We start from the raw sequence: 13261 nt of genomic DNA, 5'->3' as shown, positions 1-13261 counted from the left end.
TATTGATACCTTAGGCCCAACGTGTTCTCGTTTATTGCCAAGGTTTTGACATTAAAGGGGTTATCCAGGAAAAGAAAAGCAGAGCTAATTTCTTTCAAATTTAGCACCACACTTGTTCTCAGGTTGTATATGGTAATACAACTTGGTTTCTATTCACTTTCAATGAAACTGGGTTGTAATACCACACACAACCTGTAGACAAGTGTGGTGCTGTTTTTGAAAGAAATTCACTTTGTTTTTCTATTTCTTGATAACCACTTTAATGGTTGTGTGATGAACTATTTTAAAGGGACAGCAACACTAAACAATTTCATACAGGCTGTGCACTTACTACTTTACATTGTAGCAGAGTGTCATTTCTTCAGTGTTGTCGCATGAAAAGATTGATAAAATATTTACTGAAATGTGAGGAGTGTACTCACTTATGTGTGATGCTGTACATTCATCTCCTTTCTCTTCTCTGGCCAATCACAGGACAGCACCCACTCCTTACTACTATGCTAGGACATAGTGCTGGTGAACGTGCACTCAACTGAACAGACTGTCACTGTGCTGGAGGATGACTTACAGTATTATAGATAGCATGTGGAGGGAGAAGGGGTTACTCGTGCATTGGCTTTGCAAGGTGCTCTATGAGCATGAGCAGACATTATAGAAACAGCAGCAGCACAGCAAAAAAGTGCTGCTGAGTTGAAAGGAAAGTCTTGATTTACTTTTCAGTTAAAGTTAGGATCCTCTGTAAGATGAAGACAGGCTTACAGATTGCAGTTATACAGCCCAGACTTTCTCCCCCTTTCCAAGGCATGGCAGTACCTAAGCAACACTCCCACTTTCTGTGTTCTTTTCTGGTCTCCCTGTTACTAGAGACAGACTAAGCTGAACAGCAGGCAGTGACCAGCAGACTGCAGAGAAATTAGACACCTAGTAGCCAACATTTTAGTGTGTTTTTTAGAAGCAAAATAAGTTGTTTACAAATATGTTAGCTTATGTGATTTATATCAAGTGGAGGGAAGTTTTTGAAACAACAGTGACCATTTAATTTTGTATTTAGAGATCAATGAATACAAAAGTGGTCATAGCCTCCCATTCCCTACTGCAATAGTGTTTACACTTTAGACATACACAAATTATTGTATAAACAAATCACATTATATCCCAGACACCTGGCATATTGTGGAAAAACAGTCAGCTCTTCTGACTTTGCAAGATGTGCAAAGTTCGTTTGATCATATGGCTACATGGCCATATCTACTGCATCTTCATGCTGTCACTTGCAGCTTTCCTGTTCCCACTAGTTGATAAAAAGAAAGACACAAACTAAGACATAAGACTTCATTTTGTTCTTCCTACTTGAAACGAGTGCTGTACCTTGAATATGGCACTTAGAATATTAAAGGAGTAGTTCAGTCTAAAAAAAAGTTATCCTCCATCTGCAGGATAGGGGATAAGTGTCAGATCGAGGGAGGTCCCAGCTCCTGCCCAGACCCCCTTCCCGACTCTCCATGTGAATAAAGGGTGTCGACCACAACAAAAAGCGGTGCCCAACACTCCCCCTCCATGTATCTCTATGGGAGAGCCAGAGATAAAGTGTTCATGTTTTTTTTACTGGATAAATTTTTTAATTCTGTTATTTCAATGCTAAGATGCAGGGCTTATGTCAAAAGTCCCTGAGACAAGAACAAGTTGGGAAAAAGCAGGCTTCAATCCTTGGCTTGTAATGATCTCCATCCAGAAAAGTCTATAGATGGAGATTGTTCCAAGCCGAGGAGTGAAGCCCACTACCACACGCTTCTTCCTTCTTGTTCTCCTGATTAACAGGGGGGGGGGTGCTCAGCATTGAGACCCCAACCAATCAAAATATCTGACATTTTATAATACACTTATCTCCAGCCTTTGCATTCTGGCATTGGCAAGCATTTAATGTTTAAATATTACATAAAGGGTAGGGTAACACGTGCCGTATTTTGCTGTGTATTTGGTGTATAACCCATTGAAGTCACACGGGAAGCAAAATCGACTGCAAAAAGTACACTGCAAAATACGGCCCATGTGTGACCCTAACCTTAATGTAAGAAATCTAAAATAGTTGTATTGCATATATCCTTGGCAGTGAAATAATTAATTTAAAGATATATGTGGCTGATTAATTATGACTGATAATGGTTTGAACCTGCTGTGATTTTTATTTCTGCTTTCTTTACATATTAAAGATGGCAGAGTTACAGGGATTTACTTTATAGCAGCATGGTTTAAGAAAATCATTCACCATTTAGCCCACTTGTCGTAGTCCATACAGTTCGGATTTGTTTAATCATTTCAGATCAAGAACCATTTTTCAGTTCCATTCAAAGTATATAAGTTTGTGGCAAATGCAAAACTAATAGAATCTATTGGAGTCTGCAAACCAGACGAAGAGTTCCATGTTCCGCTACATTCATACAGGTATGTTTTAGAGTAATGGTTGTTTTTGGGCAGGCAAGCTTCACCAATATTTAGTGAGGAAAGAGTATGATACCAAGTGCAGTAGCTGGAATAATCTGTGTACTCGCAGAGTTTGGAAAAGTGTTGGATGCAGAACTAATGCTGGCTCTCAACTAAAATAATGATTGTGCTAGTGTGAGTACCTGAAGCATCTGATGTTGTAGATTATCTATAGTAGATTAGTAAAGCTGTACTTGGCACAGAAAACACAATAATACAATAGAGTTTTGCTAAATTAAAGGGATTATCCCAAGATTCATAGTTATTACCTTTCCATAGGATAGTGAACCATACTCTATGATAAATTACTCACAGAACTCCACTGCATTTGTATATGATGCCTGACCCCATGTATTGCACTATGTTCATTGTCTTTGTCATGTTTTTTTTTTTTTCTTTTTATGTCTCAATAACATTACTAGGTGCCAACTATACTTGAAACCGATGGGTGCACTAGATGGTCAGTATAAAGAGTCCACAACCTATATTATGTGGAAGGAAATGCTGCACAGGAGCAATGAGGTTCAATGCACTCTTCAGTGTCCATCCACAGAGATAAACTTTCTGCCTCTTGTAGTGAATTGCACAGCAGTGCCTGATGAAATAAATTTTATCACCAGTAATGGGGAAAAGGACTGGGACCCAGCTTACATTATTCATTTGTACCCCTCACTAACCATCAAGAACCTTCTTCCGTACTCACTGCGATACCTGCTTGAGGTAACAGACTATAACTTACTAAATGATCTGTGATAACCATAAGCACAGATTGACAGCAAGGGAGTTCTCAGCAATGCCTAGTTCTTAACAAACAAAATGACTGCTAGTCCTGCATAAGAGCAGCTCATTTTAACTTTGCTGTGATATGATTGTTAACATCCTTGACTTCAAATTATTTTACATCTCACATACATCTCTTAATAAATGTATTTGTACTTCATTTCAGGGGACAGCAGAAGCTCACACATTACCTGAGGGAAGCTCTTGTGATGTCCTGAATTCTCGAATCAGTGGTGAAATCATGGAGCTTGTCCTAATCAAATATCAGGGCAGAAACTGGAATGGCCACTTCAGGGTCCATGGTGGTCTCCCTGAATTTTTCCCTATATGTTTCAAAGCTGACTCTACTGAAGTTATGACAACAGACCTCTCTGTGCATGTAAAACGCATTGGAAACCGCATGGTACTCTCTGTCTTTAGCCCATATTGGATTATTAATAAGACATCACGCATCTTGCAATACCGTGCAGAAGACATTCATGTCAAGCACCCATCAGATTACAGAGATGTGATACTTTTCTCTTTCAAGAAGAAGAACATTTTCAGCAAAAACAAGGTGCTCAAGTCTATTTCTTAGAAGTGTTAGATTTGGTTCTACATGTAGTTTCGTCATAACAGTGTATCATATGTGGATTGTTGCCTGACTTTAGACTATGGGCTCGTTCACATATCTAAGGCAGTCTGGCGTAAATTCCTTTGGTCACAGAAGTGATGTGCCAGCGGGAAACTGATGCTTAAACAGATCCCATTAATTTCAATAAAACATTTTTCAGCATCCAGCACGTCAGTGGGTACGTGGCTCCCAGCGGGTAGAAGAATGCCTCATGCAGCATTCTTCTATAAGCTGTGAAACCCATCTGGCACCGTATCCTATAGAAGTCTATGAAGCCCCAGAGGGGATGTTGGTAAATGACACAAGTAGTTTGCAGCACTGCGCTTTTGCCTTCAGCAGCCAGCAGACCATGTTTATATAGATCATACAGATAAAGCAATAGCTAGTTAGATAGATCAGCGATCTCAACAGTTGTAGCACATGAACTCCCAGCATGCCCTGACAGCTGCAGAATGGCAGGGCATACTAAGAGTAGAAGTTTTGCAAGAGCTGGAGAGCTACAGGTTGGATATCACTGGATAGGTAGATGTTTAGATTACACGGTTTATAAAGGAAAGATCAGGGGTCCTCAAACTTTTTAAACGGGGGGCCAGTTCACGGTCCCTCAGACCGTTGGAGGGCCGGACTATAGGTAACAAAATATGAACAAATTCCTATGCACACTTATATATCTTAGTGGACTACTACTTTAAGTACGCAGCACAGTTCCCCCCACATTAGGTTGGCAGTATAGATCCCCCACATTAGGTTGTAGTTCCCACACATTAGGGTTGACAGTACAGTTCCCCCACGTTAGGTGCAGTACAGTTCCCCCACATTAGGTGCAGTACAGTTCCCCCACATTAGGTGCAGTACAGTTCCCCCTCATTAGGTGCAGTACAGTTCCCCCCCTCATTAGGTGCAGTACAGTTCCCCCCCTCTCTAGGTGCAGTACAGTTCCCCCCCTCTCATTAGGTGCAGTATAGTCCCCCCCCCCATTAGGTGCAGTATAGTCCCCCCCCCCCCCATTAGGTGCAGTATAGTCCCCCCACATTAGGTGCAGTATAGTCCCCCCACATTAGGTGCAGTATAGATCCCCCAAATTAGGTGCAGTATGGATCCCCCAAATTAGGTGCAGTATAGATCTCCCACATTAGGTGCAGTATAGATCTCCCACATTAGGTGCAGTATAGCTCCCCACATTAGGTGCAGCATGTTCCCCCACATTAGGTGCAGTATAGATCCCCCAAATTAGGTGCAGTATGTTCCCCCACGTTAGGTGCAGTATGTTCCCCCACACACATACAGCCTCCAGCCATACAGTGTATGGCTGGAGGCTGAATGCCTGTGTTCTGCCCCACTTCAGTGCTCTGACCACCGCTCCTCCGGTCTGGACATGGCAGTAAGTCCCGGGACTGAAGGAGCGGTGGTCGGAGCACCGAAGCTGACGTGCCGCTGGGAACACTTACCTAGCTGGCCAGCGCACGTCCTCATCGCTGCCCCGCTCCTCCGCGCTGCGTTGCTATGAGCACACGCACGGCGTCAGTGATGTCCCAGCGTGCGCCACCTTTGTGGCGGCCCCTGCATTTTTAAAGTAAACACGGGGTCTCAGAGAGCGCATCCCTGTGTCCCGAAAACATCTTTCGGGACACAGGGATGTCCCAGGCAGCGGCGGCCGGATAAATGTCCTCGGCGGGCCGTAGTTTGAGGACCCCTGTGATAGATAGATATTAAACAGTTTTCTGCCAGCTAGCAGAGAAGGGCAGGGCAAATGAAATTCTTACTTCCAGTCCCGTGCCTTTGCACCAGACTGTCTAGACAAACTTGTATGGTGTTGTCACCGTACACTGTACACAGTCCGCTTTAGCCAGTGACTGGCCTCAGAGATGACTACCTGTTAAACGTGACATCTAAGGTGAGTAATTGGTTGAAGTTGCCCATGTATGGTGAAGTCCAATGCAGCAGCGGCATGTACTGATACATTTTCTTCTTAATGCAGATTCAGTTGTGTATTTCCACAAGTTCCTGGTCATCTGGATTTTCCCTGGATACAGTTGGAAGTTATGGTTGTGTGAAATGTCCTGCTGATAAATTGGAATATTTGGTATGTCACTGCTTAGGGTAGGAGAAAATGGACATTTATCATAGGCCATTTTTCGCTATTGATTTGTGTGGTTTTATTTTCCAAACTGCTTTTGTGGGGTTTATTGTATTTAAAAACTTCACGTAATTATGTATTACTTGGAGAATGCTATAGAGCAAATTCTGTATGATTATTTTTTTTTTTTATCTGGTACTTTGACAAAAATTGTGTGTAAGTGATCATGATACCTTCATATTATCAACAATTAGCTTTCTTTTGTCTCCAAATTTTAAAGGTTGGCGTGAACATTAAAATGAGCAGTTTTAATCTGACACGGATTGTTACCTTGACTCCTTTCTACACCCTTGTCAACAAGTGTGGACTAGAGCTTGAGGTGGGAGAAATAGAAGCAGATGGGTCTTTGCCAGATATGAAGTGGCATTACGTTGCAACCTCTGAGGTATAATGGCTTTTTTCCCAATCTTTCATTTCAAGCAAATCAGTATATTGTGTTTGCTAATAAGCATGTCATTCAGTAGTATGCACCAAGATCATATTTCACCATCTAAGCAGCTGGTGAAAGTTATTTTACCTAGTACCATGTAATAATAATCTAGTAGAACCCACATATTTCACAGTGCTTTACAACTGCAGAAGTGACAAACAAGTAAGAACAGAAAAAATTCAATGTCATTAATGCCAGCTTTGACAGAATGTGCAAGAGAGTCTGCTAACTAGACACGTTTCTGTACAAAAACAAATGGCAAACTACTGTATCATGAATTCATGTTTTCATGCTTACATAATGTTTTTATTTTAGTGTGTGCCATTCTGGCCAGGAAATGTCTCTCAGAAGCTGTGTGTCCGAGTGATTGGCTGTGCAGGATCATCAAAACCCTTTTTCTTCAACAAGCAGGATAATGGAACCTTGCTGGTAATTGAGAGCATGGTAAGTTGAATGAGTATGTTTATGTACATTATATGGTCAAAAATATGGGAACCTTTGACTGTTACACCTGTGGGAGTTTGTTAGACATTCAATACTATGGCATTAATATGGAATTTGGTCCAATTTTGGATCTATAACAGCATGCTTTCCATTTTTCACCAAAGTTGTTTGACCTGTCTACAGCACTGACCCCAACCCCATCAAAGTGTTCAAACATGCCTATATGGATCTCTGTGTGTGCAGGGGGCACAGTGATGTTGAAACTAGAAACCACTTTCCCCAAACTGTTTTCACACCAGACTTTAACCCTTAGAGGACAGGTGACATACATGTATGTTGCTGTGTCCTAATACTTAGCATAATTACCGGCGGGTCCCTGGCTGCTGATAGCGGCTCTCATATAGTATAGATATTCTGCATTTTTTGGAGAGTTAAAGCAGTATAATAATAGAAAAGCATGTAAATATGTATATCGTTTTAATTGTATTGATCCATGGATCTATTTGCCAGTTTTACCATAAATTATACAGCGTAAAAACGGAACCCCTAAAAGTAGCAAAATTGCAGTTTCCTTTTTAATTTCCCCACACAAATAATGTTTTTTTTGGTTGTGCCGTACATTTTATGGTAAATTGAAGGGTGTCATTACAAAGTACAATTGGCTGTGCAAAAAACAAACCCTCACAAGGGTCTGAAGATGGAAAAATAGAAAGAATGTAAGGAGGAAAAAACAAAAATGCAAATATCAAAAATATCAAATTGTCTGTGTCCTTAAAGGGGTACTTCACTGGAAAACACTTTTTTTTAACCCCTTAAGGACCAACTGTTTTTCTGTTTTTACTTTCAATTTTGCACCTAGAAAACCATATGATGGCTTATTTTTTGCGCCACCAATTCTACTTTGTAATGACATCAGTCATTTAACCCAAAAATCTACGGCGAAACAAAAAAAAAAAATCATTGTACAACAAAATTTAAGAAAAAATGCAATTTTGTACATTTTGGGGGCTCCCGTTTCTACGCAGTACATTTTTCGGTAAATATTTAATTTTATCTTTATTCTGTAGGTCCATACGATTAAAATGATACCTACTTATCTAGGTTTGATTTCGTCATACTTCTGGAAAAAATCATAACTGCATGGAGGAAAATGAATACATTTATAATTGTCCTCTTCTGACCCCTATAACTTTTTATTTTTTTTACGTATGGTATGAGTGCTCATATTTTGCGCCATGGTCTGCAGCTTTTATCGGTACAATTTTGTATGCCATAAAAAGTGACACCCCCCCCCCCCCGCGCTTTGACAGCGGCGATTAAAGGGTTAACAGTCGCCCGTGGCAATTGCCGTATATCGGCTATTAACACCGGCCCCCAGCTATAGGAATCAACTGGGGGCCGGCCGGTATGATGGTCGTTAACTGGTTAATCAACTGGTGCCACGAAGTTAAACAGATTTGTAAATTACTTCTATTAAAAAATCTTAATCCTTCCAGCACTTTGCTGCTGCTGCTGCTGATCCACAGGAAGTTATTTTCTTTTTTAATGTAAAGGTGTTATTCAAGAAAAAACTTTTTTTTTATTTATCAACTGGCTCCATAAAGTTAAACATATTTACTTATGTACTTTTGAGCTGCTTAAGTTGAGTTGTTCTTTTCTGTCAAAGTGCTCTCTGATGACACCTGTCTTGGGAACTGTCCAGAGTAGAAGCAAATCCCCATAGCAAACCTCTTCTCTGTGCAGTTCCCGAGACGAGCAGAGATGTCAGCAGAAAGCACTGTTGCAACTTCAGCGGCTGATAATTATTGGGCGGATTAAGATTTTTTTATAGAAGTAATTTACTGTTTAAAGGGGTATTCCGGGCAAAAACATCTTATCCCTTATCGATCTCCCTGCAGCAGCCCGTATTCTATGCGTAGCTGCATCTGAAGCTTCGGAAACCGCCGGACTTTCAAAACGGGGATGTTACATCATGCCACGCCCCCTCCATTCATGTCTATGGGAGGGGGCGTTGCGGCCGTTACGCCCCCTCCCATAGAAATGAATGGAGGGGGCGTGGCGTGACGTCACATCCCGTCTCGGAAGCCCGGCGGTTTCCGAAACTTCAGACGTAGCTTCAGATGTAGCTACGCATAGAATGCGGGCTGCTGCAGGGAGATCGCAGGGGGGCCCAGCGGCGGGCCCCCGTGATCAGACATCTTATTCCCTATCCTTTCGATAGGGGATAAGATTTTTTTTGCCCGGAATACCCCTTTAACTTTCTGGAGCCAGTTGATAAAAAAAATAAAAACATTTCCTGTAATACCCCTATAATTTCTGCCTGACCACATTGCTCTCTGCTGACACCTCTGTCCATTTTAGGAGCTGTCCAGAACAGGATAGGTTTTCTATGGGGATTTGCACCTACTCTGGACAGTTCCTAAAATAGAAAGGGGTGTCATCAGAGAGCACTGTCGTCAGGCGGAAAGGAAATTAAAAAATAATAGAACTTCATGTCAATCCTACAGCAGCTGATAAGTACTGGAAGGATTAAGATTTTTATATAGAATAAAAAAAATAAATTTGCCAGTGGAGTACCCCTTTAAGTCCAAAATGGGCTGTGTTGTTTAAGGTCTAAATAGAAAAACAGTGGCAGTTTTTGATGGTTTTTCTGTTTTTTTTTTTTTTTTTTTATTAGGTCAAAAAAGTAGAAATCTAGCCTTAATGTTTTTCCAATTTCGACAATTAATGATATTTCTACAGGATGTGCCCAAAATGTTTGGTAGATGTGGACGCTCAGTTATATTGAAAATAAGGGCCCCCCCAGCCCCCTTCAATTTTCTTATGGTGGACAAAAGTGGTTGGAAATCTTAAAACAACCTTTATCCCCTTAAGGACCCATGACGTACCGGTACGTCATGAGTCCGCTCCCGTTCTATAACGCAGTGCCATGGCGGGTTGGGTGCCGCACGCTATTTACCCATTAGATGCAGCATTCAAAGTTGATCGCCGCGTCTAAAGTGAAAGTAAATCATTGCCGGTTAGCTCAGGGGGCTGTTCGGTATGTCCAAGGCATAATCGCGGCATCCCTTCCCTAATAAAAATTTGAATCACCCCCCTTTTCCCATTTAAAAAAAACCTGTGTAAATAAAAATAAACATATATGGTATCGCCGCGTTCGGAAATGTCTGAATTATAAAAATATATCGTTAATTAAACTGCATGGTCAATGGCGTACGCGCAAAAAAAATCCAAAGTCGAAAATAGTGTATTTTTGTTAACTTTTTATATCATGAAAAAATGAATAAAAAGTGATCAATAAGTCCAATCAATGCAAAAATGGTACCGCTAAAAACTTCAGATCATGGCGCAAAAAATGAGCCCTTATACCACCCTATACGCAGAAGAAGAAAAAAAATTATAGGGGTCAGAAGATGACAATTTTAAACGTATACATTTTCCTGCATGTAGTTATGATTTTTCCAGAAGTACAACAAAATCAAACCTATATAAGTAGGGTATCATTTTAATCGTATGGACCTACAGAATACATATCAGGTGTCATTTTTACTGAAAAATGTACTACGTAGAAACGGAAGCCCCCAAAAGTTACAAAATGGTGTGTTTTTTTGCAATTTTGTCCTTTTTTTGGGGGGTTTTTGCCGTAATTTTTGGGGTAAAATGACTGACATCATTACATAGTAGAATTGGTGGCACAAAAAATTAGCCACCATATGGAATCTTAGGTGCAAAATTGAAAGAGTAAGGATTTTTTTAAAGGTAAGGAGGAAAAAACGAAAATGGAAAAACCCCGGGTCCTTAAGGGGTTAAGTTGCTATTTTTATCAGCGAAAATTGAAACTTAAATCTTTAAGGGGATGATTTGAATTGGAGACATGGTTATTATTGTACCGGTTTAGTAACAGATGCTTTTTTTCTGTGAAAAACAAGTATTTTGACATGTATACTTATACTTATTATTGTTTAAAATGTTTTTTATATTTCCAGAATACAGGACTTCTTGTGGACGTCAGTATCTCAGATCACTCAATAGTGATTAAATTCTCTGATTACTATGAAGGAGCTGCACCTGCATTGATCATGAACCATACACCACGAGCTAAACTGACATATAGTCAGAGGTAAGGCCAATAAACTGCATGCTGCATTGATCAAAATTCAAAGACGTACCTTTTCTCTTAAAGCTGGATTCACATTGTGTAAATCAGAAGCAGAAAAATACACATGTTTTTCCATGGCAGAAACTCTTCTGAATTGCACAATTTTTACACTTTTTGTTTTTTTCCTTCAAGCTGTTTTTGCAATTTGAAACAAATTTTTATGTTTATTTTAAGAAGTTTTAAAATTTTGGAGCATTTTATAGTTTTTTTTATCGATGTCAGTAGAAGTATTGGAGACATAATTGAGGAATAGAAATGTTGTTTTTTTTTCTCTTTATTTCTTTTTCTATAAAAAAAAATAAAAGCCACATGTATATGATGGAGCTTATTTCCCATTGAAAAGGTTTGTGGGTATTTAGTACACTTTTCCCTCTTAGGATATGTTCACACTGAGTAATTAGCGCGGAATGGCTCGTCGGAATTCCATGGTGGGAACTCCTAACATTAGTGTGAATGGGTCTTCCGTGGACCCGTTTACACTGCAGCATTTCAGTGGCGGACAATTACGCTGCTGAAATTGATCCGCACAAAGAAAGAAACTTTGCATAGAAGTCCGCGAGGACTGCCAAGCAGTCAGTGGTGATGGTGTGGTGATGCGCGGTCCTACCGGTTAGGTATTTCAGCGGTGGCCGTCAGATGGATTATCCGCTTGCGGAATTCTGCGAGCAGAGATTCTATTAACATTACTCAATGTGCACCAAATGAAAATTTTGGGCTGAAGCTGAAAATCTTGGATGTGCTTGGCTGAATACTTAAACCAAAAATGACTTGCCCCACCCACTTAAATTAAAACAGATGTAGTACTAGTTTTGGGTCATAGGCATCCTGGGAGTTACAGTTAGTTAGTTACTAACTAACTAAAACTCTCAGCATGCATTGACACAGTCTATGGCTCTGAAACTGGAAAAAAAATAAAGCTCTCAGCATGTCGCATTATAACTGTGTAAGGACATGCTGATAGTTTTACTAATTTTGGGTCAGCTGCAGACTCTGCGTTTGTTTTTTTTTTTGTTTTTTTTTTTATATACACCAAAACCTGGCATAAACATAATAATGTATTTTCCCCAATGTCTTTGTGGTGTTTTTCTACTGCAGTCCAACACAAATAAGCTGCAGTTACACTAAACCATAGTGAAAATACTTCAGTATTCTTTAACCAATACATTTTTGTATACATTTTGTTCGTAGGCAACAAATGTGCCCAAAAAATGCTGCATACAGGTTGTTATGCATTTTTTCCCATCTAATTTTAACTTTATTCTTATTAATTAAAAAAAAAAAATTGTATTAAATTGCTTAATTCTTAAATGTTAAATACCTTACAGTGGCATTGACAAGGAAAAGGTACTTTTACCTGGAGAAACAAGATTGTTTGCATGGGCAGATCCAACAGGCACCAGAAAACTGTTTTGGACATACGGCCAAAACAAGGGGGAGCTTGATCTATTAAAGGTAAATCCGCAAACACATGAGTATTCAGAAGTCATGCAGAAGTCTAGTTATTGTTTTCCTTTTTATCCTTTTTTTATGCTTTCTATCATTGTTCTTGTCTCTGTTTACTTTTTTTCTTACCCCTTTTCATGTAGGAAAAGTAAGGTCTGAGGGCCAGATTTATCAAGCTATGTGAGAGAAAAAACTGGAGTGAGTTTCCCATAGCAACCAATCACAGAACAGCTTTCACTTTACCAGAGCTCGTTAGCTGAGCTGTGATTGGTCGCTGTGGGAAAATCACACCAGTTTTTTTCTGACAAAGTTTGATAAATCTGGGCCTGAGTGTTTACAAAACTGAAAAAAAAATTAAAGGATTGTTATAACGGACTCAATTTGTTTGTATTAGCATTTTTCTACTTTTGCTGATGAATTACTTTGTCATATAAAACAAGTCTATTTCCGACATCCTTAGACACACTCAAAAAATGATTCCATTCATGTTTTTAGCAAATGAAATTACAAATAAATAAAATTAAGGTTTCCCAAGATCAACATAGACTGTGCAACATAACATTGTATTGGATTATGGTTAATTAGAAGCTTTCTATCTTTTTTTAACAATATGGTTAAAGTGTTTGCGGAGTACCACAACCAGGATGCCCGGGCATGCTGGGTGTTGTAGTTTTGAAACCTCTGGAGGTCCGCAGGTTGAAGACCACTGCGGCCTTCATCATCATCCAGCCCCCCCCCCCCCCCTTTTGTTTTGTACTCACCTCCCCTCGTCGG

General features: G+C 39.9%; 1 protein-coding gene across 6 annotated transcripts in view; it reads left to right on the top strand.

The window, feature by feature from the left end:
• The window catches only part of VPS13C (vacuolar protein sorting 13 homolog C), a 773393-nt gene that overhangs the window by 614376 nt on the left and 145756 nt on the right, over positions 1-13261 (top strand). For all 6 annotated transcript variants that reach the window (XM_056572804.1, XM_056572802.1, XM_056572807.1 and 3 more), the window contains 8 exons: positions 2321-2442; positions 2904-3201; positions 3428-3817; positions 5853-5957; positions 6232-6396; positions 6757-6885; positions 10872-11005; positions 12370-12496. In XM_056572804.1, the coding sequence (XP_056428779.1) occupies positions 2321-2442; positions 2904-3201; positions 3428-3817; positions 5853-5957; positions 6232-6396; positions 6757-6885; positions 10872-11005; positions 12370-12496 (1470 nt within the window). The remainder of the gene's footprint in view (positions 1-2320; positions 2443-2903; positions 3202-3427; positions 3818-5852; positions 5958-6231; positions 6397-6756; positions 6886-10871; positions 11006-12369; positions 12497-13261) is intronic.

The sequence above is a fragment of the Hyla sarda genome, chromosome 4 (genome assembly GCF_029499605.1).
Source record: "Hyla sarda isolate aHylSar1 chromosome 4, aHylSar1.hap1, whole genome shotgun sequence".
Lineage (NCBI taxonomy): Eukaryota > Metazoa > Chordata > Amphibia > Anura > Hylidae > Hyla > Hyla sarda.
Note: the sequence above shows the minus strand (reverse complement) of the source record. Positions and strands in the feature narration are given on the sequence as shown.